This window comes from Salmo salar, chromosome ssa25 (genome assembly GCF_905237065.1).
Source record: "Salmo salar chromosome ssa25, Ssal_v3.1, whole genome shotgun sequence".
NCBI classification, from domain to species: domain Eukaryota; kingdom Metazoa; phylum Chordata; class Actinopteri; order Salmoniformes; family Salmonidae; genus Salmo; species Salmo salar.
The window spans coordinates 28477748-28505561 of NC_059466.1; the positions used below are offsets into that span (position 1 = coordinate 28477748).

Sequence of the window (27814 nt, forward strand, 5' to 3'; positions counted from 1 at the left end):
GTTGGGTCAAACGTTTTGGGTAGCCTTCCACAAGCTTCCCACAATAAGTTGGGTGAATTTTGGCCCATTCCTCCTGACAGAGCTGGTGTAACTGAGTCAGGTTTGTAGGCCTCCTTGCTCGCACACACTTTTTCAGTTCTGCCCACTAATTTTCTATAGGATTGAGGTCAGGGCTTTGGGATGGCCACTCCAATACCTTGACTTTGTTGTCCTTAAGCCATTTTGCCACAACTTTGGAAGTATGTTTGGGGTCATTGTCCATTTGGAAGACCCATTTGCAACCAAGCTTTAACTTCCTGACTGATGTCTTGAGATGTTGCTTCAATATATCCACATAATCTTCCTTCCTCATGACGCCATCTATTTTGTGAAGCGCACCAGTCCCTCCTGTAGCAAAGCACCCCCACAACATGATGCTGCCACCCCTGTGCTTTACAGTTGGAATGGTGTTCTTTGGCTTGCAAGCCTCCCCCTTTTTCCTCCAAACAAATCAATGGTCATTATGGCCAAACAGTTCTATTTTTGTTTCATCAGACCAGAGGACATTTCTCCAAAAAGTACGATCTTTGTCCCCATGTGCAGTTGCAAACCGTAGTCTGGCTTTGTTATGGCGGTTTTGGAGCAGTGGCTTCTTCCTTGCTGAGCGGCCTTTCAGGTTATGTCAATATAGGACTCCTTTTACTGTGGATATAGATACTTTTGTACTTGTTTCCTCCAGCATCTTCACCACATCCTTTGCTGCTGTTCTGGGATTGATTTGCACTTCTCTTACCAAAGTACGTTCCTCTCTAGGAGACAGAACGCGTCTCCTTCCTGAGTGGTATGACGGCTGCGTGGTTCCAGGGTGTTTATACTTGCGTACTATTGTTTGTACAGATGAATGTGGAACCTTCAGCCGTTTGTAAATTGCTCCTAAGGATGAACCAGACTTGTGGAGGTCTACAATTTTTTTTCCTGAGTTCTTGGCTGATTTTTGATTTTCCCATGATATCAAGGAAAGAGGCACTAAGTTTGAAGGTAGGCCTTGAAATACATCCACAGGTACACCTCCAATTGACTCAAATTATGTCAATTAGCCTATCAGAAGCTTCTAAAGCCATGACGTAATTTTCTGGAATTTTCCAAGCTGCTTAAAGGCACGGTCAACATAGTGTATGTAAACTTCTGACCCACTGGAATTGTAATACAGTGATTTATAAGTGAAATAATCTGTCTGTAAACAATTGTTGGAAAAATTACTTGTGTCATGCACAAATTAGATGTCCTAACCGACTTGCCAAAACTATTGTTTGTTAACAAGAAATTTGTGGAGTGGTTGAAAAACAAGTTTTAATGACTCCAACCTAAGTGTATGTAAACTTCCGACTTCAACTGTAGTTAGGGATAAAGTGACTAGGCAACAGGATAGATAATAAACCGTAGCAGCAGCGTATGTGATGATTCAAGAGTTAGTGCAAAAAGGGTCAATGCAGATAGTCTGGGTAGCTATTGGTTAACTATTTAGTAGATTTATGGCTTGGGGGTAGAAGTTGTATAAGGTCCCGTTGGTTCCAGACTTGGAGCATCGATACTGCTTTGCCGTGCTGTATCAGAGAGAACTGTCTAGGACTTTGGTGGCTGGAATTTCTGAAAATGTTTTGGGCCTTCCTCTGACACCGCCTGGTATGGAGGTCCTGGACGGCAGGAAGCTTGGCCCCAGTGATGTACTGGGCAGTGCGCACTACCCTCTGTAGCGCCTTGCGGTTGGATGCCAAGCAGTTGCCATACCAAGCGGTGATGCAGTCAGTCAAGATGCTCTCAGTGCTGCAGCTGTATAACTTTTGGAGGATCTGAGGACCTTCATGAGGGGGAAGAGGCGTTTTTTTTTTTATTGAACCTTTATTTAACTAGGCAAGTCGGTTAAGAACAAATTCTTATTTACAATGACTGCCTACCCAGGCCAAGCCCTAACCCGGACAACTCTGGGCCAAATGTACGCCGTGCTATGGGACTCCCAATCACGGCCGTTTGTGATACAGCCTGGAATCAAACCAGGTCTGTAGTGATGCCTCTAGCACTGAGATGCAGTGCCTTATACCGCTGCGCCACTCGGGAGCGTTGTTGTGCCGGCTTCTTCTCAACTGTGTTGGTGTGTGTGGAACATGTTAATTCCTTAGTGATGTGGACAGCGAGGAACTTGAAGCTCTCAACCCGCTCCACTACAGCCCCGTCGATGTGGATGGGGGCGTGCTCGGCCCTCTGTGTGTGTGTGTGTGTGTGTGTGTGTGTGTGTGTGTGTGTGTGTGTGTGTGTGAAACCTGCAGATGAGATGAGCGTTCCTAAAAGGCCACAGCAGGGAGCTAGTCCTCACATTGCCTCACAGCAGACACCTGAGGCAGGCTTTATATTGGAAGACATATCAGGCTACTGAATGACAAGGACTGCACTCTGTCCTCCTAGGCACCCTTTTTAGGGATTTGTGTGTTTATAAAAGTACCCTCATGCACTGTACTGTTTTGGGCTTATGTTTGCATACCCTGTTTTTGGTTAATGTTTTTCTGTTTGCTGAGAAGGTGAAGCGAGGATGGCGGGAACACAGGTTTCTGAGAGGATGGAGAGAACGTGTGGAGGAAACTAAATGTGTCTGACATGGGGAATGTTCCCAAATACACTGAAAGAATGACAGACACACACAACAGTATTTCTAGTATAGCTGTTACCATTTACACCTCTACGTCTTCAGGATCCCATCCATACTGAGGCCTACTGCTCCTACCAGCGTTCTAGCTCTTGGGGGCCGCAAAGTCAGATATGTGCAGTGTATAATTTGTTTATAGAACCAGATCGTCTATGTAGGGAGAATCAGCTTTGTTGTGTGGCATCGTGGGTTAGGGTTAGAGTTAGGGTAGCATCATGGGAGGGGACATGAATCACTGAGCTGACATTAAGGGTTAGGGATTGAGGTGACTGGGTGAGTCATGTCATGTCTCTCTCACTCATACACACACACACACACACACACACACACACACACACACACACACACACACACACCACTGTCCACCGGAATGGCCCCAGGAAAGAATACAGACATAGGGTAGTTATTGGAGACAGAAAAACACACTAATGTGATGTCATCTTGTGACTTAGTTTGATTGTTTGATTGAAGGTTGTTTGTCACGAAGCTGTGTGTGTGTGATTGTATGCATTTTACCTTGGTGCTGCAATGATACAATGTGTGGTTTTGGCAAAGCCTAGTATTTTGAAGATATCCCATTCATTTTATGTTCCATCTTGTCTGAGACACAGTTCTCCCAACATGGATTCAGAAGCTAAGATGGGCTGTGTTGTTGTGATTACTGATAGCCTGTCCTGTGGTGTGTGTGTGTGTGTGTGTGTCTGTCCCAGCTGATGAGGGTGCATGAATCTATTGGCTGCAGGCTCCATTCAACACTGTCCAATAGCATCTGGAGAGAGACAGAGGGAGAGGGAGAAAGAGAGCGAGAAAGATGTGGACGTCGTAGTTTTTTCTTCTGTTAACGATAATCACGTCCTGTACGGTATTCAGTTGTTGCGGGGTTCAGACCACAAATACTTAGGCTATTCCCGGGAGCTCACGGCATCGGTGGAATTTACCCCAGGCACGTCGCTGGTGCACGAGGCTCTGCAGTCATCGACACACGGTCCCAGGATTTCTCTCACCGCTGCTCCCCTGTCCTCTCTCCCCATCTTCTTTTCAGCTTTCTTCGCAGTGAGAAATGAAACGCTCTGTCAGCTGACATTTTTACTGCAGCAGCTGCGTGAACAGACCAATGGAGCAATGACGTGTGTGTCGGTGAGTCTCATTTATCACCATGTTCTACTGTGTGTGTGTGTGTGTGTGGGGGGGGGGGTCCTGTAGGCTACAGTACGCTCATTACTATTCATCTGATGTTGCGCTTCACAGTCAAATTGTTGTGACTAAAACCCCGCTATAGAATGTATTTCACTATTGGTGGTATATAATAGATATATAGCTGGATTTCAGATGGATAACAGGTTGATTTTCTTTAGACATGTCCTGAGTCTAAACGTCATGATTTAAGCAACACAGCCGGTGTCATGGCCCCTGTAGCACCTGGGGGGTGTCACTGCAGCGAATGGAGAGGAATGGTCTCTGATTAAAATATCCAGCCATATGCAGCTGATACAGGGCCAGATATAGGATACCTGATGATGCAGCTGCAGTACCAGTCACAGCCAAGAGATAACATTTAAATGTTACATATTAATTTCTCTCTCGCGCGCGCGTGCGCGCGCTCTCTACATCTCTTTCTCTAAAATCGATTCAATTCAAATTACCTTTATTGGCACGAATTCGAACGACCAATACAATATCAATGCTATAGAAACAACAACTACTTGTGCGGACGTTATAAACATTCATACTAATTTCCCCGAAAGGCCAGGGGGGTTCTGAGATTTAGAAACCAACGACTGATATTTAACAAAAATTACAATAAGGAAATTACATTAATGACAATTGCAATAACTAGCACATATTGTGCTGCCAGCTCCAAGACTGTTGGCATGTCGATTTTGAATGTAGGCACAAATTATTATTCCACTGAAATAATAATATAGATCATTACACTGAAGTTAAGTGGTAACTGGGCAAAATAATGCCCTAATGGTGAGTAACTATAACTTGTTACCATCATATTGCAATGCTATTACCATTTTATCCTGTGCTGTAATCAGTGGCGATTTAAGCATGTAAGTCTTGGTGGGGCTAACTCCCCACATTTTTTTTAGATGCATGCCAGCAAAGCCACTACACAACACAACACTAAACAGTACATTAATTGCACTATAACGGTGACAAACGGTGCCCACAAACTGTTAGGGCCTACATAAAGCTGTCCCAACAGCAGAGCTTTCTTTTCAGCACCATGGAGTGAATCCTTACCACTGCTACACCTGGCTATCAGCGGAGCCTTGTCTGGCAGCGAAACAGTTCATTCAGCCTCATTTACTGCCTTTTTAAAAAACTTAGCTGATATGGTTGACTTGCTTAAACAAATGCGATTTCTACTGACAATTGAGATGTACAAACTATGACGAGCTAAGACGGACGTAGTCAATACAACTATTTGTTCAGCACTTTTGAAATGTACAGCGACAGAATTCAGATCATGGGCCGTTCTTAACGTATTCTCCCAGTACACCAAGTCAGAACCTTAGAATAAATAAAGGGGGCATATAAGCAGACAATGAAAGCGGTTTCAATATTCAATGATGACATTTCTCTAAAACAGGCTATAGGCTACATGTGCACCACCAAGTCAGAACAGTAGGCTAAGTTCTGAGGGGGAAAGGGACCACATTATTAGGGTGTGACACATGGGCTACTAACAGCTTACTACACAACATACACGTAGTATTACTTTCTTAGCTACAGTATACATATCTCCCTGGCATATTACATTATTTATGCAGCAACGTACAATACATTTTTGGAATCACTGTTGTGCTCACTTGAACAGGAAGGTGGTGCGGCGGTCCTTCTTGTGGGCAAATTTTGTCATGATGATGACTGCTTGTCCAGCCTGCTAGCTAAGATTTTGAAAGTATTATATTGACATGATCAGTTCAATCAAAGCTACGGTAGATATAATGTGATTTGACATCATTTTATCTGTGGCCAATAACCTTGAGCCTTCTTGGATGTGCACTTCAAATGTAAATCTATGGCAGCACCCAAGGGGGCTTGAAATTTCTATCTCTCCCTGTAGATTTTGAGGTGATGTAGTGTCCCATGAGTGAAGGAACACTGAGCCAATCACGGCACAACTAGAGAAGATGACCAACCCCTATGCTCTGTATTTTCTGCTAGCTGCCCCTACACCACAGAAAGCACTGAGCTAGGCTGAAGCACTTGCATGTTTGTATGCGGCTTTATTAACTCAATACATTTTTTTTTTACATTGTTTGCCAAAATGATATGCAAAACAGGCAACAAAAAACAAGTGGGGCTCAAAATGACAGGTCGCCACTTGCTGCAATGTAAAATTATACCAAGATTGCTCTCAGTTTCTCTTCAGTTGGAGCATGAGAGGAGAAAATGTCTCTCAGTTTCTACCACTCTATACCCTGAGAGGTTGCAGCCTGTTCTCCCTGGCCAGTCATGTTGTTTTAATGGGGTCTTCATGTCTATACTTTAAGTCCGCCTTTATTTGTGGTATTGTACTCTTTCAGACTAGGCTGTGTCAAAACTTGCATGATTTTCTTTCAACTGGCAGTAGAAGAGGGAATTTTCCAAGTTCAGACCGCACGCTTGGAGGAGAACCATTGTACATGCGGTATGTATATATAATTCAAGCTCTGTCTCTTTTTCTCTGTCTGTCTCTGTCTCTCTCCCTCCCTCCAGGCAGAACAGTGTGACTGTACGAAGAGAACCGGGAGGTGACTGGCTGACCCAGGGAGGAGAGAGACATATTCTGAGACACACACACACACAAAACTGAGCAGGGCTGTGTGAGCGTGTGTTAGACTCTCAGACGGAGTCCTGATCTAAACCGAACGCCGACACTCCCACATGTCTCCCCCGTCTACCCCCAACCTTATCCCCTCTCTGCCCTCCTCTCTACTGTGTGTCCTCTCCATGCTCCTGTCCCTGTCCAGACTGAGGGGCATCCTCCCCCCTCTCCTCTCCCTTGTCCTGTCCCTCCCCCCTGCTGCTAGCCAGTCAGTCATCACCACATCCCAGGGCAGACTGAGGGGTCTGTTGACCCCCCTGCCTTCTGACCTGCTGGGCCCTGTGGTCCAGTACCTGGGGGTCCCCTACGCCCGCCCCCCCACCGGGGAGAGACGCTTCCAGCCCCCCGAGCCCCCCCTGTCCTGGCCGGGGGTGAGGAACGCCACCCAGTTCTCCCCTGTCTGCCCCCAGCCTGTAGAGGAACACAGCCTGCTGACAGAGATGTTACCTCTCTGGTACTCTGCCAACCTGGACATAGCCAGCGCATACCTGGCACAGCAGAGTGAAGACTGCCTCTACCTCAATATATACGTCCCTACTGAGGAAGGTATGTACAGTACACACACACACACAATCAAATCAAAGTTTATTTGTCACGTGCTCCGAATACAACAGTGAAATGCTTACTTACAGGCTCTAACCAATAGTGCAAAAAAGTATTAGGTGAACAATAGGTAAGTAAAGAAATAAAAACAACAGTAAAAAGACAGTGAAAAACAGTAGCAAGTCTATATACAGTAGCAAGGCTATAACAGTAGCGAGGCTACATACAGACACCGGTTAGTCAGGCTGATTGAGGTAGTATGTACATGTAGATATGGTTAAAGTGACTATGCATATATGATGAACAGAGAGTAGCAGAAGCGTAAAGAGGGGTTGGCGGGTGTATGCATCCATCTCTACATATTTATGCATGCACCCACATATGTTTCTTTGCATACTGCAAGAGCTGTTGAACGCTCTGAAAATCTGGCTTGTGTGTGTGGGATTCCAGACATCCATGATGAGGGCGGTCTGCGGCCAGTGATGGTGTATGTCCATGGAGGTTCTTATTCTGAAGGGAGCGGCAACATGATGGACGGCAGTGTCCTCGCTAGCTATGGAAACGTCATTGTCATCACAATCAACTACAGGCTGGGAGTACTGGGTTAGTCAACTTCTTCATCAGCGTTGTCGTCATCTTTACCATCATCATCGTGAGATTCCTCCTAATCACCTTTCTGGCTTACTCTCTCACTGGTTGAAATGTCATCGGTCTGTGTTGCCACTGAGAAGCTAGCAGCCTGTACACAGCCAGATTCATCTGTGTGTACGCCTGGTTAGAGGAGAGCCATCAGCTTTGTGTTTATGGCTCACAGTAGGTAGGGTTAAATTAAGCTTTTATGAGAGAAGGAGGAGAGAGAGAGACTAGACACATCGGAAAGAATTAACCAAAAAACAGAGCAAACTGGAATGCTATTTGACCCTAAATAAAGAGTACACAGTGGCAGAATACCTGACCACTGTGACTGACCCAAAATGAAGGAAGGTTTTGACGATGTTAAGATTCAGTGAGCATAGCCTTGCTATTGACAGAGGTCGCCGTAGGCAGACCTGGCTCTCAAGAGAAGACAGACTATGTACACACTGCCCACACAATGAGGTGGAAACTGAGCTGCACTTCCTAACTTCTTGCCAAATGTATGACCATATTAGAGACACATATTTCCCTCAGATTACGCAGAACCACAAAGAATTCGAAAACAAATCAAATTTTGATAAAAAAAACTCATATCTATTGGGTGAAATACCACAGTGTGCCATCACAGCAGCAAGATTTGTGACCTGTTACCACAAGAAAAGGGCAACCAGTGAAGAACAAACACTATTATAAATACAACCCATATTTATGTTGATTTATTTTCCCTTTTGTACTTTAACTATTTGCGCATCGTTACAACACTGTACATAGCCGTAATATGACATTTGAAATGTCTATTCCTTTGAAACGTTTTTTAATGTAATGTTTACTGTTCGTTTTTGATCATTTATTTCACTTTAAAAAAATCTATTTAATTTGCTTTTGCAATGTAAATATATGTTTCCCATACCAATAAAGCGCTTTGAATTAAATTGAATTGAGATAAGAGAAGCAGGGTGTGAGGCAAGGAAGGGGTGGGAATAAGAGAAAGGGTAAGAGAGGGGGAGGGAATGAGAGAGAGGGTAAGAGAGGGTGGGGAATGAGAGAGAGGGTAAGAGAGGGGGAGGGAATGAGAGAGAGGGTAAGAGAGGGTGGGGAATGAGAGAGAGAGTAAGAGAGGGGGAGGGAATGAGAGAGAGGGTAAGAGAGGGTGGGGAATGAGAGAGAGAGTAAGAGAGGGGGAGGGAATGAGAGAGAGGGTAAGAGAGGGGGAGGGAATGAGAGAGAGGGTAAGAGAGGGGGAGGGAATGAGAGAGAGAGTAAGAGAGGGGGAGGGAATGAGAGAGAGGGTAAGAGAGGGGAGGGAATGAGAGAGAGGGTAAGAGAGGGGGAGGGAATGAGAGAGAGGGTAAGAGAGGAGGAGGGAATGAGAGAGAGGGTAAGAGAGGGGGAGGGAATGAGAGAGAGGGTAAGAGAGGGGAGGGAATGAGAGAGAGGGTAAGAGAGGGGGGAGGGAATGAGAGAGAGGGTAAGAGAGGGTGGGGAATGAGAGAGAGGGTAAGAGAGGGTGGGGAATGAGAGAGAGGGTAAGAGAGGGGGGAATGAGAGAGAGGGTAAGAGAGGGGGAGGGAATGAGAGAGAGGGTAAGAGAGGGGGGAGGGAATGAGAGAGAGGGTAAGAGAGGGGGAGGGAATGAGAGAGAGGGTAAGAGAGGGGGAGGGAATGAGAGAGAGGGTAAGAGAGGGGGAGGGAATGAGAGAGAGGGTAAGAGAGGGGGAGGGAATGAGAGAGAGGGTAAGAGAGGGGGAGGGAATGAGAGAGAGGGTAAGAGAGGGTGGGGAATGAGAGAGAGGGTAAGAGAGGGGGAGGGAATGAGAGAGAGGGTAAGAGAGGAGGAGAGGAGGTGATTTAGGGAAAGAGGTAGTGCGGGAAGGGTTAAGAGGAAAAGAGTGGGAGGGGAGGAGGAGGAAAACAAGAGGGGAGAAGAGGAGGGCTAAGTGATCTGATTTATAATCATTGAAGGTCACATGTATCTTGTGGCTCAGCCCTCAGTAACACACACACACACACTCCAGTTCATCCTGTTAGTGACACACTCATGTCCCTAGTGTGGCATGTGAATTAGTGACACACTCATTTTGCGTGTGCATGTGTTCAGTGACACATTGATGTTCTGCTGTCCCAGGTCTACCCCAGGTCTGACTGAGGGTGGTGAGCAACGGTCACATGACATCATCAGTCACTGAGTCATGTCACCACATTACCCAGGGTCCTCAGGGTTTGGCTACACTGTAAAACATGTCTGTCAATCTGTGTTTAGACAATTAATTTGTTCTACAGTATAAGGGTTAGTGCGCAACTTTAGCCACTTACTGGATTAGGTTTAGGTTATAACGGCATACTGTAATACTTGTTATTATTGATTTATTAAAATCATTAATGAGACATTTATAAGTATCTGCCGTATTAACCAATCCCCAGTGAGCCTACTAGTCCCATAATTGTAAGGAATCAAACCTAGTTTGAAGTGGAGATCGGCCTTTAGTTCTAAGTCCATATTTACATCCTGCTGTTCATGTCTTTGATGAAAAGTATTTTTTAAATACGATACAGTGCATTCGGAAAGTATTCAGACCCCTTCACTTTTTCAACATTTTGTTACATTACAGCTTTATTCTAAGTTGGTTTAAATAAAATGTTTCCCTCATCAATCTACACATAATACCCCATAATGGCAAAGCGAAAACAGGTTTTTAGAAATGTATGTAAATTAATAAAAACAACCGAACATAAATACCTTATTTACATAAGTATTCAGACCCTTTGCTATGAGACTCGAAATTGATCTCAGGTGCATCCTGTTTCCATTGATCATCCTTGAGATGTTTCTACAACTTGATTGGAGTCCACCTGTGGTAAATTCAATTGATTGGACATGATCTGGAAAGGCACACACCTGTCTATATCAGGTCCCACAGTTGACACTGCATGTCAGAGCAAAAACCAAGCCATGAGGTCGAAGGAATTGTCCGTAAAGCTCGAAGACAGAATTGTGTCAAGGTACAGATCTGGGGAAGGGTACCAAAAATGTCTGCAGCATTGAAGGTCCCTAAGAACACAGTTACCTCCAACATATTGAGTGGAAGAAGTATGGAACCACCATGACTCTTCCTAGAGCTATCCGCCCGGCCAATCGGGGGAGAAGGGCCTTTGTCAGGGAGGTGACCAAGAACCCGATGGTCACTCTGACAGCGTTCCAGAGTTCCTCTGTGGAGATGGGAGAACCTTCCAGAAGGACAACCATCTCTGCAGCACTCCACAATCAGGCCTTTATGGTAGAGTGGCCAGATGGAAGCCACTCCTCAGTAAAAGGCACATGACAGCCCACTTGGAGTTTGCCAAGTAGCACCGAAAGGAATCTCAGATCACGAGAAACAAGATTCTCTGGTCTGATGAAACCAATTTTAAACTTTTTTGGCCTGAATGCCAAGCATCACGTCTGGAGGAAACCTGGCACCGCTCATCACCTGGCCAATACTATCCCTACGGTGAAGCATGGTGGTGGCAGCATCATGCTGTGGGGATGTTTTTCAGTGGCAAGGACTGTGAGACTAGCCAGGATTGAGGGAAAGATGAACGGAGAAAAGCACAGAGCGATCCTTGATGAAAACCTGCTCCAGAGCGCTCAGGACCTCAGACTGGTGCGAAGGTTCCCTTTCCAACAGGAGGACAATGACCCTAATCACACAGCCAGGACAACGCAGGAGTGGCTTGGGGACAAGTCTCTGAATGTCATTGAGTGCTCCAGCCAGAGCCCGGACTTGAACCTGATCTAACATCTCTGGAGTAGAGGACTACCAATTAGGATTTTTCAACGCTGATACCGATACCAATTATTGGAGGACCAAAAAAAGCCGATAACGATTAATCAGCTGATTTTTATATATATATTTGTAATAATGACAATTACAACAATACTGAATGAACACTTTTATTTTAACTTAATATAATACATAATTAAAAATCAATTTAGTCTCAAATAAATAATGAAACATGTTCAATTTGGTTTAAATAATGCAAAAACAAAGTGTTGGAGAAGACAGTAAAAGTGCAATATGTGCCATGTAATAAAGCTAACTTTTAAGTTCCTTGCTCAGAACATGAGAACATATGAAAGCTGGTGGTTCCTTTTAACATGAGTCTTCAATATTCCCAGGTAAGAAGTTTTAGGTTGTAGTTATTATAGGACTATTTCTCTCGATACCATTTGTATTTCATATACCTTTGACTATTGAATGTTCTTATAGGCACTATAGTATTGCCAGCCTAATCTCCTGAGTTGATAGGCTTGAAGTCATAAACAGCGCAATGCTTGAAGCACAGCGAAGAGCTGCTGGCAAATGCAGGAAAGTGCTGTTTGAATGAATGCTTACGAGCCTGCTGCTGCCTACCACCGCTCAGTCAGACTGCTCTATCAAATCATAGACTCAATTATAATATAATAACACACAGAAATATGAGCCTTAGGTCATTAATTTGGTCAAATCCGAATACTATCATTTTGAAAACAAAACGGTTATTCTTTCAGTGAAATAAGGAACCGTTCCTTATTTTATCTAACGGGTGGCATCCCTAAGTCTAAATATTCCTGTTACATTGCACAACCTTCAATGTTATGTCATAATTATGTACAATTCTGGCAAATTAATTACGGTCTTTGTTAGGAAGAAATGTTCTTCACACAGTTTGCAACGAGCCAGGCAGCCCAAACTGCTGCATATACCCTGACTCTGCTTGCACAAAATGCAAGAGAAGTGACAATTTCCCTAGTTAAAAGAAATTAATGTTAGCAGGCAATATTAACTAAATATGCAGGTTTAAAAATATATACTTGTGTATTGATTTTAAATAAAGGCATTGATGTTTATGGTTAGGTACATTGGTGCAACGACAGTGCTTTTTTCGCGAATGCGCTTGTTAAATCATCACCCATTTGGTGAAGTAGGCTGTGATTCAATGATAAATTAACAGGCACCGCATCGATTATATGCAACGCAGGACAAACTAGTAATATCATCAACCATGTGTAGTTAACTAGTGATTATGTTAAGATTAATTGTTTTTTATAAGATAAGTTTAATGCTAGCTAGCAACTTACCTTGGCTCTTTGCTGCACTCGCCTAACAGGTAGTCAGCCTGCCACGCAGTCTCCTCGTGGAGTGCAATGTAATCGGCCATAATCGGTGTCCAAAAATGCCAATTACCGATTGTTATGAAAACTTGAAATCGGCCCTAATTAATCGCCCATTCCGATTAATTGGTCGACCTCTGCTCTGGAGAGACCTGAAAATAGCTGTGCAGTGATGCTCCCCATTCAACCTGACAGAGCTTGAGAGGATCTGCAGAGAAGAATGGGAGAAACTCCCCAAAGGTCTGCCAAGCTTGTAGCGTTATACCCAAGAATACCCAAAGCTGTAATCGCTGCCAAAGGTGCTTCAACAAAGTTCTGAGTAAAGGGTCTGAATACTTATGTAAATGTCATATTTCAATTTTTAATTTGCTAAAATAAAAAAAATAAAAGGTTTTTGCTTTGTCATTATGGGGTATTTTGTGTAGATTGATTAGGAAAAACAATAATTGAATCAATTTAAAAAATAAGGCTGTAACGTAACAAAATGTGGAAAAAGTCAAGGGGTATGAATACTTTCCGAATGCACTGTATTTCTGTTTGTTGTGTTATATATATATTTTTACTCTAATATCTACTAGACTTTCCTTCTATATTGTTGTGTATTTTATATGTGTTATTCCCTCAGGTTTCCTCAGTACGGGTGACCAGGCAGCTAAAGGCAACTACGGTCTGTTGGACCAGATCCAGGCTCTGCGCTGGGTGAAGGAGAACATTGCTGCATTCAGCGGAGACCCAGACAGAGTCACCGTGTTTGGCTCCGGGGCTGGAGCCTCCTGTGTCAGCCTGCTAACTCTGTCCCACTACTCTGAGGGTAAGTAACCTCTAACCCCTGAACCCAACCTCTGAACCCTTACCCTTGACCTTTAACTTCTAATTGTCAGCCTGGTCACACTTCTCAAAGAGTCACCTCCAATTCTTGACCCATAACCTCTGACCTCTAACCTCTGTCAGCATGCTGTGTATCAGATCTGTTCCAGAAGGCGATCATCCAGAGTGGGACAGCCCTGTCCAGCTGGGCGGTCAACTACCAGCCAGGGAAGTATGCAAGGCTGCTGGGGGACAAGGTGGGCTGCAGCCTGGAGGACTCATCAGAGCTGATCGTCTGCCTGCAGGGGAAGACCTACCAGGAGCTGGTGGAACAGAATATCACTCCAGCTAAATACCACACCGCTTTCGGACCTGTCATCGACGGTGATGTCATCCCTGATGACCCCCAGATACTCATGGAGCAGGTGAGAAAATATAGAACACTCTATGTTTTATATAGATTATACATGTATTACAAGTTATTCTTAAAATGTTAGACCTGGCCTTAGCACCATTTCAACAGCTGCGCTTGTCTTAAATTATATATTAAATTGCTTAGATCATAGGAATCACTGTGCTGCCATATTTATAGACCTATCCAAGGCGTCTTGCAAGTGGTTTAGGAACTATCTGTCAGATAGGACACAATGTGTGCTTTCTGATGGTGTCAGGTCAAGTTTCCTCGATATTACTAAAGGTGTCCTACTGAGGTTGATTTAAAGCCTAGGCAGCAGCTACTCTTCCTGGGGTCTGGCAAAATGAAGGCAGTTTTACCATTTTTAAAACATTACAATACATTCATTACAGAATTCACAACACACTAAGTGTGGGCCCTCAGGCCCATACTCCACTACCACATATTTACAACACAAAATACATGTGTGTGTGTATAGTGCGTATGTTATCATATGTGTGTATGCATATGTCTATGCCTATGTTTGTGTTGCTTTACAGTCCCCGCTGTTCCATGAGGTGTGTTTTTATCTGTTTTTAAATCTGATTCTACTGCTTTAATCAATTTCCTGATGTGGAATAGAGTTCCATGTAGTCATGGATCTATGTAGTACTGTGCACCTCCAATAGTATGTTCTGGACTTGAAGAGACCTCTGGTGGCATGTCAAGATTTAGTTGAGATTTAGGGTTTAGTGAATGATTTCTCCCAAATACAATGCTTTTAGTTTTAGAAATATTTAGGACTAACTTATTCCTTGCCACCCATTCTGAAAGCTCTTTGTTAAGTGTTGCAGTCATTTCAGTTGCTGTAGTAGCTGACGTGTATAGTGTAGAGTCATCCGCATACATAGACATACTGGCTTTACTCAAAGCCAGTGGCATGTCGTTAGTAAAGACTGAAAAAGTAAGGGGCCTAGACAGTTGCCCTGGGGAATTCCTGATTCTACCTTTATTATGTTGGAGAAGCTTCCATTAAAGAACTCCCTCTGTGTTCTGTTAGACAGGTAACTCTTTATCCACAATATAGCAGGGGGTGTAAAGCCATAACACATAAAGTTTTTCCAGTAGCAGACTGATTGATAATGTCAAAAGCCGACTAACAGTCAAACAAAACAGCTCCCACAATCTTTTTATCATCAATTTCTCTGTGCCAATCATCAGTCATTTGTGTAACTGCAGTGCTTGTTGAATGTCCTTCCCTATAAGCATGCTGAAAGTCTGTTGCCAATTTGTTTACTGTAAAATAGCATTGTATCTGGTCAAACACAATTTTTTTCTACAACTTTACTAAGGGTTGGTAACAGGCTGATTGGTTGGCTATTTGAGCCATGAAAGGGGGCTTTACTATTCTTAGGTAGCGGAATTACTTTTGCTTCCCTCCAGGCCTGAGGGCACACACATACTAGTAGGCTTAAATTGAAGATATGTTAAATAGGAGTGGCAATATCGTCCTCTATTATCCTCAGCAATTTTCCATCCAAGTTGTCAGACCCCGGTGGCTTGTCATTGTTGATAGACAACAATAATTGTTTCACCTCTTCCACACTCACTTCACAGAATTCAAAAGTACAATTCTTGTCTTTCATAATTTGGTCAGATATACTTGGATGTGTAGTGTCAGCATTTGTTGCTGGCATGTCATGCCTAAGTTTGCTAATCTTGCCAATAATTTTTTTTAAATAGTTGGCAATATCAGTCGGTTTTGTAATGAATGAGCCATCTGATTCAATGAATGATGGAGCTGAGTTTGCTTTTTTTCCCAACATTTCATTGAAGGTGCTCCAAAGCTTTTTACTATTGTTCTTTGTCATTTATCTTTCATAGTGTAGTTTCTTCTTCTTTTTATTCAGTTTAGTCACATGATTTCTCAATTTGCAGTACGTTTGCCAATCGGTTATGCAGCCAGACTTATTTTCCATTCCTTTTGCCTCATCCCTCTCAACCATACAATTTTTCTATTCCTCATCAATCCACGGGGAGTTAACCGTTTTTAAAGTAATTTTCTTAATGGGTGCATGCTTATTAGTAACTGGGATAAGCAATTTAATTTCAATTTCAAGTGCAATGTCTGTTTGCTCCTCATTACACACCACAGACCAACAAATATTATTTACATCAACAACATAGGAATCACTACAAAATGTATTGTATGACATCTTATACACTATACACGAGCCTTGGGAACTTTGGGTTTCCTAGATATGGCTACTATATTGTGATCACTACATCCAATGGAGCTAGATACTGCTTTCAAGCATATTTCTGCAGCATTAGTATATATGTGATCAATACATGTTGTAAATGTAATTCCTGTGCTGTTTGTAACTACCCTGTTAGGTTGACTGATAGCCTGAACCAGGTTGCAGGCACTGGTTACAGTTTGAAGCTTTTTCTTGAGTGGGCAGCTTGATGAAAGCCATATTTTAATCGCCTAGAAAATATATCTCTCTGTTGATATAGCATACTGTCACGTCCTGACCATAGAGAGCTCTTATTTTCTATGGTAGAGTAGGTCAGGGCGTGACCTGACCTAGTTTCTGTTTTTCTATGTTGGGGTTTTTGGATGATGCCCAATAAGAGGCACAGCTGGTCATCGTTGTCTCTAATTGAGGATCATATTTAAGTAGTTGTTTTTCCCACCTGTGTTTGTGGGAGATTATTTTGAGTTAGTACATGTTGCACCTCGTTCGTCACGGTTTGTTGTTTGTTTATCGTTTATTGGTTGTCTTGCAAAGTTTCACATTCAAAATAAAAGATGTGGAACGAAACTCACGCTGCGCTTTGGTCCGCTCCTTCATACAACGAACTTGACACATACATTATTAAGCATTTCACACATGCTATCCAGCTACTACTGACTGTTAACACTCTGTGGTCTTATAGTAGCTTCCCACAAGAATGGGCTTTACATGAGGCAGATGAACCTGTAGCCATATTACTTCAACAGTATTTAACATGAGATCCTCTCTAATCTTTATAGGAATGTGGTTCTGAATATAAACAGCAACACCTCCACCACTGGCATTTCTGTATTTTCTGTAAATGTTATAACCTTGTATTGCTACCACTGAATCAATAAAGGTATTGTCTAAGTGAGTTTCAGAGATAGTCAGAAAATGAATGTAATCTGTTACTACAAGTTATTAATTTCATGAACCTTGTTTCATAAGCTACATATGTTAACATGGGCTATTTTGAGCACTTTTCTGTGAGGCTTGTTTCTTTTCATTGCTTTACTGGGAAGTTTAGCAGAAGTAGACATTCTCATGGTATTAAGTTAGTGCAGGGTGACCTGCACACAGTGGACTTCCTACTAGGGCACACCGCCTCAGTGCTAACAGCATAAATCTGGTTCATAGACACATGATTGCTGCATACAATAGCTGTAGGATCAGCAGAGGCATTCAGGGCAGTTAGAGGGACATAAATTAGGTTACTTACGTTGTGTCTACCAATGCCCCTGGTATAATGTACATTTGCTAAAGCATTATGATGACTCAGCGACACAATGGTAGGGATTAACTGAGCTGGGCTTGGGTCATTCACAGGTCATTGAGCAGGTTTCCGCCTATAAATATCTGGGCTTTTGGACTGATAATAATTTGACATTTAAAAAAACATATGGATGAGCTAGTTAAGAAGCTGACATTTAAAGTAGGCTTCTTTTATAGAAATAGATCAATCTTCTCCCTGAACAACAAGAGGCAGATTGTATAGTCAACTTTCCTGCCAGAGCTTGACTAAGGTGACACCATTTATTGGAATGCAGCAGGCACTACTCTTAACCCTTTGGATGCCGTCTACCATAGCACCCTTCGCTTTATCATAGGTGATAGGTGTAATACGCATCACTGCATCCTGTATTAAAAGGTTGGCTGGTCCTCATTAAAGTCTCATAGATCACTTCATTAGTCCCTTTTTGTGTTCAAAGCTCTACTATGCAAGTTCTTGACTTACCTAACTTCGTTTTTTAAAGTATAAAAACATGAGATACCAAACCCGTTCACAGGGTTGGTCTCCACCGAACTAGGTAAATCTGTTTTTTGTTTTAATGCTCCACATTTTTGGAATCACTTACAAAATTGATTACACCTGGATTCCCTGGTGCCACTAGGGCAGTTTAAAACTCTGATGATGAATGAGTTCACTGAGGTGTGCAATTGTTTTGATTGACTTTAATAATTTGTTAATGATGCCTGTGATGTTCTAATGTAATGTACTTGTTTTTATATTTTATTTTATGTCCTCAGGACACCATCGAAAAAACAGAGATCACCCAAGAAGAAATATTAGATACTGTTAAAACATTCACATGGAGAAAAGCATCAGGAATGGATGGCTTTCACATAGAATTCTATTCAACGTTTTGGGACAAAATAGCCCCACACAAATGACAAAGCACATTTCACTCAATTCAATACTTCCTAGTTTCATGTATCAAACAGTTATTTCAGTTATATTAAAACCAGGAAAACCTGGACAGTCCCCTGCTGATTATAGACCCATAAGTTTAATAAATTGTGACAATAAAATAATAACAAAGCTTATAAGCAATAGAATGGCAAAAGTCTTAACAGACTTGATACAGTATATATTAATCAAACAGGGTTTATTGAAAATATACACAAACAAATACAAGAACATGTTTCAGTTTAATACAATACCCCAAAAAACAAAATTTACATTTATCAATAATGGCTGTTGATGCCGAAAAGGCTTTCGACCATCTTGAATGATATTTTCTATTCACAACTTTGGAAGCTTTCAACTTTCCAGCTGAAATAATAGATTTATAAAAAATATTGCATGAATGTCCTAAAGCCAAAATATACACAAATAATACATTATCTGCTGAAATTGCTTTAGAAAGGGGCACAAGACAGGGATGCCCCCTCTCCCCACTCCTGTTTGCACTGGCTATTGAACTACTTGCAGAAAGAATTAGACAGGACCCAAACGTAACAGGTATCAGTATTGGTAAACATGAATAAAAATAAACTTATTTGCAGATGATCTCCTGATATACCTGACCAATATTGAAAACGTAATGCCCCCTTTTGCAAAAAATATTTTATGAATACTCAAAAATCTCAGGATCAAAAGTGTATGTGGGAAAAAATGAAATAATGGCATTAGGAAAAAGTAAAAGAATAAGTCACGATCTACAGGAATCCTTTAAGTGGACCACAAAAAATATGAAATATTAAGGATGCTTAATAAGTAACAACAAATATATAGAGATAACTTTATTCCATTACTCAACAATATGAAAGCAGGTCTAATTAAATGGAAAAATCTTCCCATAAATCTTACAGGTAGAATAAACCTCTTTAGAATGGCATGGCTGCCAATGTTTTTGTATTTAATACCAAGTACCGCACCGAAGACATTCTTTAAAAAGTATACTGAGATAACAGACTTTATATGGGCAAATAAAATGTATAGAATAAAAAAGAAAGTTTAACATCTTCCTAAGTCTGAGGGTGGTTATAACCTTCCAGACATGGAATTGTATCAACTCACTACCCAGGGCTGTTATTTGCAACATATGGTTAAATGCACTAAAGAGGAACAATGGGTACATATTGAAGATGCAGATGCTCATCCCCAGAATCAACTTCATAGTTAAGAACACTATAACAATATCCAAGAAAAAGAAACAATATTATTCCCTAAAAACACAACCTTATGGAACAATCCTTGGATAGCTTTTCAGAGTTCACAGATGAATTGGTCCACATGGAAAACTAAAGGCATAGAAACCCTAAATGACTTGGTAACAGAAAATGAATCTATTTCCATGACAGAATTAAAAAGTAATTTTGGACTGACCAATGAAGATACAGTAGTTTTAAATATATGCAACTTAAAAGTTACAGAAACAGATGCTCAAATTATAGGGAATATACAAAACCTTGCAGAGGGCATATCCAACTGACTGTCTTTTAGAAAAATATATAAACTATTGGAATCAAGTCTTATAAAGAACTGATGTTGGTACAAGATGGAGGTATAAACTACTGTATAGAATTTTTTATACAAGATACAAAATTCATGTCTTACGTGTAAAACTAATAATGACTCAATAATCCATGCTTTTTGGGAATGCTATAAAGTCCGGAAGTTGTGGGCGGAGCTATAAAGTTTGCTGTCAGAAGTATTTCAATGTAAACTTACTTTTAATCCGTCTATCTGCATATTTCAAGACATGGCATATTGGGGTGTAGTAAGATACCAGTGGGCTGGACGATTCTCTTCTCATCACTTGAAAAAACGTATTGTAAAAACTTGGAAATAAATCAATCCGCCATCATTAACACAATGGAAAAATCCACTGATTTATTATTCAAATATTTAAATAGCATGGGCAACTGAGAAAAACAAATCGATACAATTGCAGGCCAAGTAGCAAACAATAATGCAGGCACTAGGGATGGAGGTGTGATCAGGCACTAGGGATGGAGGTGTGATCAGGCACTAGAGATGGAGGTGTGATCAGGCACTAGGGATGGAGGTGTGATCAGGCACTAGGGATGGAGGTGTGATCAGGCACTAGGGATGGAGGTGTGATCAGGCACTAGGGATGGAGGTGTGATCAGGCACTAGGGATGGAGGTGTGATCAGGCACTAGGGATGGAGGTGTGATCAGACACTAGGGATGGAGGTGTGATCAGGCACTAGGGATGGAGGTGTGATCAGGCACTAGGGATGGAGGTGTGATCAGGCACTAGGGATGGAGGTGTTAGCATGCGGGTCCGGGCAGATGATATGTGCTCATTTTTTGTGTGTCTGTAAGTTGATGTTCGTGTGTATAAGTTTGTATATGGAGTAAAAAATAATTATAATATAATTGGCTCCCCTGATTAAATAAAAGTTAATAATAAAATATGGTTTATTAGATTTAGCAAGATTTGGTTCTGAGTCAGGGTTAAGGATGCATAATACTGTTATTGTCAACCCTGTTCGTCACACATAGGGAGAGTTCCTCAACTACGACATCATGCTGGGTGTGAACCAGGGGGAGGGGCTTCAGTTCGTTGACGGGATGGTGGACAGTGAGGACGGTGTCTCCAGCGACGATTTTGACTTTGCCGTGTCAGACTTCGTGGACAGTCTCTACGGCTACCCAGAGGGGAAGGTAGGCTGTAGGAAAATGTATATGCCCATCCAGTGTTTCTACGCAATGTGCTGGAGGGCAAAGAATATGTTCAGCAAAAAGTAGAACTACACTCTGCATACTGAAATCTGTCTATGCTCTCATGTGCTTTATTGACAAGGTCTTTTTTTGCCTTGTTTTTATCCTTGCGGCAGGACACACTGAGAGAGAGCATCAAGTTCATGTACACAGACTGGGCCGACCGGGAGAACCCTGAAACCCGGCGGAAGACGCTAGTCGCGCTGTTTACTGATCACCAGTGGGTGGCGCCGGCGGTGGCCACAGCAGACCTCCACGCCCAGTACGGATCGCCAACATATTTCTACTCCTTCTACCACCACTGTCAGAGTGACGCATCGCCCGCCTGGGCTGACTCCGCTCATGGAGATGAGGTGCCGTATGTGTTCGGTCTGCCGCTGATCGGCCCAACGGACCTCTTCAACTGTAACTTCTCTAAGAACGATGTGATGCTCAGCGCCGTGGTCATGACATACTGGACGAACTTCGCCAAGACAGGGTGAGAAAAATCTCGTCTAACTCCTTTGCTAAGAAATATCTTACTTTCCTCTAATGAATGGTAAAGTAACCACAGTTCACTTTTAAGATCACGTTTTCTGATTGTGTTTGTGCTGTGTCTCAGAGATCCTAACCAGCCGGTGCCCCAGGACACCAAGTTCATCCACACCAAACCCAACCGTTTTGAGGAGGTGGCCTGGGCCAAGTACACCCCCAAGGAACAGCTGTACCTGCACATCGGCCTGAAGCCACGCGTCAGAGACCACTACAGGTAGATCAGATAATCACAGTCCACTACAGAACACTACAGGTAGATCAGATAATCACAGACCACTTCAGACAGATCACATAGTCACAGACCACTACAGGTAGATCAGATTATCACAGTCCACTACAGGTATATCAGATTATCACAGACCACTACAGGTAGATAAGATTATCACAGTCCACTACAGGTAGATCAGATTATCACAGACCACTACAGGTAGATCAGATTATCACAGTCCACTACAGGTAGATCAGATTATCACAGACCACTACAGGTAGATCAGATTATCACAGTCCACTACAGGTAGATCAGATTATCACAGACCACTACAGGTAGATCAGATTATCACAGTCCATTACAGAACACTACAGGTAGATCAGATAATCACAGACCACTACAGGTAGATCAGATTATCACAGACCACTATAGGTAGCTCAGATTATCACAGACCACTACAGGTAGATCAGATTATCACAGACCACTACAGGTAGATCAGATTATCACAGACCACAACAGGTAGATCAGATTATCACAGACCACTACAGGTAGATCAGATTATCACAGTCCATTACAGAACACTACAGGTAGATCAGATAATCACAGACCACTACAGGTAGATCAGATTATCACAGACCACTATAGGTAGCTCAGATTATCACAGACCACTACAGGTAGATCAGATTATCACAGACCACTACAGGTAGATCAGATTATCACAGACCACTACAGGTAGATCAGATTATCACAGACCACTACAGGTAGATCAGATTATCACAGACCACTATAGGTAGCTCAGATTATCACAGACCACTACAGGTAGATCAGATTATCACAGACCACTACAGGTAGATCAGATTATCACAGACCACTACAGGTAGATCAGATTATCACAGACCACTACAGGTAGATCAGATTATCACAGACCACTACAGAACACTACAGGTAGATCAGATTATCACAGACCACTACAGGTAGATCAGATAATCACAGACCACTACAGGTAGATCAGATTATCACAGACCACTACAGGTAGATCAGATTATCACAGACCACTACAGGTAGATCAGATTATCACAGACCACTACAGGTAGATCAGATTATCACAGACCACTACAGAACACTACAGGTAGATCAGATAATCACAGACCACTACAGGTAGATCAGATTATCACAGACCACTACAGGTAGATCAGATTATCACAGACCACTACAGGTAGGTCAGATTATCACAGACCACTACAGGTAGATCAGATAATCACAGACCACTACAGGTAGATCAGATTATCACAGACCACTACAGGTAGATCAGATAATCACAGACCACTACAGGTAGATCAGATTATCACAGACCACTACAGGTAGATCAGATTATCACAGACCACTACAGAACACTACAGGTAGATCAGATAATCACAGACCACTACAGGTAGATCAGATTATCACAGACCACTACAGGTAGGTCAGATTATCACAGACCACTACAGGTAGATCAGACAATCACAGACCACTACAGGTAGATCAGATTATCACAGACTACTACAGGTAGGTATTTCTTTGCCTACCTTTCCAAGAGCAACAGATATCTTGCTGCTTCCATATCTTGTTAAATTATGTATAATGAACCACTTTGCAGTGTTAGCACTTCATGCTAGCAGCACTTGCCACTTTCCCCTTCTGACTGTTTAATGTATAATAACTATAATTTATAATGTATGATGTTATCTTACTTTATTGTGTATATTATCCGATTCCTTGTGAAATGTATTTTTTCTTTGTATGGATGATGATTCTGACTCCAGGGCCGCCAAGACAGCTTTCTGGCTACAGCTGGTGCCCCACCTCCACAACATCAACGAGTTGCTGCAGTACGTGTCCTCTGCAACCCACAGTCCTCCCCAGGACACCACCCCCCACTCCTACACCAAGCGGCTGTCTAAAGGCCTGGGCTTGGGTAGCACGCGCCACCCCAACCCCCCGGCCACGCCCCAGGCTCCAGCACTGCAGGGGGAGGAGCTCCAGGTCCCCCACCCCGTTATGGAGGACTACTCCACTGAGCTGAGTGTTACCATTGCAGTGGGAGCCTCACTCCTCTTCCTCAACATCCTGGCCTTTGCAGCTCTGCTCTACAAGAAGGACAAACGCAAGATGGAACACCGGAGGCTGCCACGCCCACCTCCACGCCGTGACATCATGAACGCTGACATCACACACCAGCTGCAGGGGGAGGGACTTCTGAAGCAGCTGGAGGCTGAGGCTCTGCACCAACACAACACGCTGGAGATACACGACACACATAACATACACCACACACTGGAGGCTCTGGACACGCTGGACACACAGGACATCTACAACACTCTGGACACCCTGCGACTGACCTGTCCACCTGACTACACCCTGACCCTGAGACGCTCCCCTGACGACGTGCCTCTGATGACCCCCAGGTCCCTGCCCATGACCCCTGGCTCTCACCCTGCCACCCCCATGACCCCCATGACCCCTGGATCTGTTGTGGGGGTGCAGCCCATGCAGTGCTATAGTCCTTACAGTAACACTCACCTGCCCCATACACACACGCACACACACCCCAACACACACACACATTCTACCACACGCGTATAACCACAGACAGAGATGGGGCAGAACGAAGCAGGATAGTTTCTCCAGCACCTAAGATGGCGGAACGATCCAGTCTGCCGTGTTGCATGAATAGAACAATGAGGGAGCAGAAGTGATGAACTCTGGGAGATGAAATAATGTGCATCAGTAAAAAGAACATTATAAATGAGAACATCCAATATGGCTGCCAATTTGGTCCATACATCATGGAAACATTGCTTCTATAAGCTGCGTCCGAAATGGCCAAAGTTGCCATGTGACTTGCCCTGGAGCGGGGCTGCTGTGATGTCCAGATCAGACTACTGACTGAACCCTCTGGGAACAACTTGAAGAACCTGTGAAATGTGAATGTAGAATATTTCAATTGCAATGAAATCCTTCAGAGGATCAACTTTCCCTGCAGCTCTGTGCTCAGCCAGGCCAGGGATGTGGTCTGAAGGACAGACAGACAGACAGATGGACAGACAGATGGACAGGGACAGAAACAGACTGTATTCATAGCACCTGGGACAAATTCCTCTGAATGGTTCAACAATAACAAGTTCAACAGTCCGAAGATCTACCAACCAGCAGTCTGTTCAAATATGTAAATAACTTGTAAACATAATGGAGAAAAGATGGTAAGATTTAAAGCTTTTACTGTTTTATTGCATTCAAATATGTTATTTAACGACCGTAGCTTTTAATTTGAGTTGATTATAAATGTATAGGTCCCCAGAATAAGATGTAATTTGACGCTTGACTAACCCTGACCACATCTAACAAGATGTAAACCCTGACCCTAACACTAACCCTGACCACATCTAACAAGATGTAAACCCTGACCCTAACACTAACCCTGACCACATCTAACAAGATGTAAACCCTGACCCTAACACTAACCCTGACCACATCTAACAAGATGTAAACCCTGACCCTAACACTAACCCTGACCACATCTAACAAGATGTAAACCCTGACCCTAACACTAACCCAGACCACATCTAACAAGATGTAAACCCTGACCCTAACACTAACCCTGACCACATCTAACAAGATGTAAACCCTGACCCTAACACTAACCCTGACCACATCTAACAAGATGTAAACCCTGACCCTAACACTAACCCTGACCACATCTAACAAGATGTAAACCCTGACCCTAACACTAACCCTGACCACATCTAACAAGATGTAAACCCTGACCCTAACACTAACCCAGACCACATCTATGCCCAACCTCTTCCCTGATCTGAAACTGACCTGTCCCGAAATTGAACTGGGTCTGTCCTTGGCCCCATCTCTCAACCATGGACCCTTACTTTTGTCCATACCCCTGACCTGTAACCTCTGACCCTGACCTCTAACCTTATCCTCATCCTAACTTTGACCTGCATCCTAACTTGGACCCTCATCCTAACCTCAACCTGTCTATGAACTCTTATTTCAGTCCTTACGCTTATTGACCCCTTACCTCTAACCCTGTCTTCTAACCCTGATCCTGACCCTACCTGCTTCCACCATGTCTCCCAGAGACAAAACTGATCAGTTGACCCAAGACCCTAATTCAATCATACTGAAGTCTAAAACGTTGCGATTAAAATCCGTCCCGATTTTTTGTGAGCTTTTTGAACCATAAAATAAAACTAATATGAAATCATACACTGAAAGCTGAAATAGTGGATCTGAAACAATGAATCTTATTTTAAATACTACCATAGGCTAGATTAAAAGGTTTATTTTTTTCAAAATATTTTCAGTTTCTGCCTTAACGGATGGAAGGAGTCTTTGCTGTATGTACTGTATGAACTTTCTGCTCCATTTTGTTAAATAAAGTATCAGTATTTTACCATTCATATGTTTCTCATATACAGTGCCTTCAGAAAGTATTCAGACCCCTTGACTTTCTCCACATTTTGCTTCGTTACAGCCTTATTCTAAAATTGTTTAAAATCGTTTTTTCCCCCTCATCAATCTACACACAAAACCCCATAATGACAAAAACAAAAACAGGTTTAGAAATTTTTGCAAATTTCTTACAAATAAAAAATGGGAATATCACATTTATATAAGCATTCAGACCCTTTACTCAGTACTTTGTTAAACACCCTTTGTTAGCGATTACAGCATCGAGTCTGTATATGGGGAGTTTCTTCCATTTCTCTGCAGATCCTCTCAAGCTCTGTCAGGTTGGATAAGAAGCGTTGCTGCACAGCTATTTTCAGGTCTCTCTAGAGATGTTAGATCAGATTCAAGTCCGGCTCTGGCTGGGCCACTCAAGGACATTCAGAGACTTATCTCGAAGTCACTCCTGCATTGTCTTGGCTGTGTGCTTAGGGTCATTGTCCTGTTGGAAGGTGAACGTTCACCCCAGTCTGAGGTCCTGAGTGCTCTGGCGCAGGTTTTCATCAAGGATCTCTGTACTTTGCTCCGTTCGTCTTGGCCTCAATCCTGACTAGTCTCCCAGTCCCTGCCGCTGAAAAACATCCCCACAGCATGGTGCTGCCACCACCATGCCTCAACGTTGGGATGGTGCCACGTTTCCTCCAGATGTGACGTTCAGGCATTCAGGCCAAGGAGTTAAATCTTGGTTTCATCATGTGCCTTTTACTGAGGCGTGGCTTCCATCTGGCCACTCTACCATAAATGCCTGATTGGTGGAGTGCTGCAGAGATGGTTGTCCTTCTGCAAGGTTCTCCCATCTCCACAGAGGAACTCTAGAGCTCTGTCAGAGTGACCATCGGGTTCTTGGTCACCTCCCTGACCAAGGCCCTTCTCTCCCGATTGCTCAGTTTGGCCGGGTGGCCAGCTCTTGGAAGAGTCTTGGTGGTTCCAAACTTCTTCCATTTAAGAATGATGGAGGCCACTGTGTTCTTGGGGACCTTCAATGCTGCAATAATGTTTTGGTATCCTTACCCAGATCTGCACCTCGACACAATCCTGTCTCGAAACTCTCGGGACATTCCTTGGTTTTTGCTCTGACATGAACTAACAATTGTGAAACCTTTATATAGACAGGTGTGTTCCTTTTCAAATCATGTCCTATCAAGTTATAAAAACATCTCAAGGATGATCAATGGAAACAGGATGCACCTGAGCTCAATTTCAACTCTCATAGCAAAGGATCTGATTACTTACACTACCGTTCAAAAGTTTGGGGTCACTTAGAACCAACCATCACTCCTGTGTTCCAATGGCATGTTGTGTTAGC

General features: G+C 42.9%; 1 protein-coding gene across 2 annotated transcripts; it reads left to right on the forward strand.

Moving 5' to 3' along the window:
* The first annotated feature begins 3391 nt into the window (after positions 1 to 3391).
* On the forward strand, positions 3392 to 26457 carry LOC106586504 (neuroligin-4, X-linked). 2 transcript variants are annotated; one of them, XM_014173887.2, is made up of 9 exons: positions 3392 to 3814; positions 6389 to 7043; positions 7491 to 7643; positions 13433 to 13618; positions 13759 to 14039; positions 21045 to 21206; positions 21380 to 21741; positions 21865 to 22011; positions 23808 to 26457. In XM_014173887.2, the coding sequence occupies exons 2-9, from the start codon at positions 6557 to 6559 to the stop codon at positions 24625 to 24627; spliced, it is 2598 nt and encodes an 865-aa protein (XP_014029362.1). In that variant the 5' UTR covers positions 3392 to 3814; positions 6389 to 6556; the 3' UTR covers positions 24628 to 26457. The 2 variants fall into 2 exon arrangements, with proteins under 2 accessions (XP_014029362.1, XP_014029364.1); XM_014173889.2 differs by having other exon boundaries at positions 3394 to 3814; positions 13774 to 14039.
* The last annotated feature ends 1357 nt before the right edge of the window (positions 26458 to 27814 follow it).

Coding starts and splice junctions, on each gene's coding strand:
- LOC106586504 (XM_014173887.2), top strand. CDS start 6,557: ATGTCTCCCCCGTCTACCCCCAACCTTATCCCCTCTCTGCCCTCCTCT. Junction 7,044..7,490: donor ATACGTCCCTACTGAGGAAG/GTATGTACAGTA, acceptor GTGGGATTCCAG/ACATCCATGATGAGGGCGGT. Junction 21,207..21,379: donor ACGGCTACCCAGAGGGGAAG/GTAGGCTGTAGG, acceptor TCCTTGCGGCAG/GACACACTGAGAGAGAGCAT.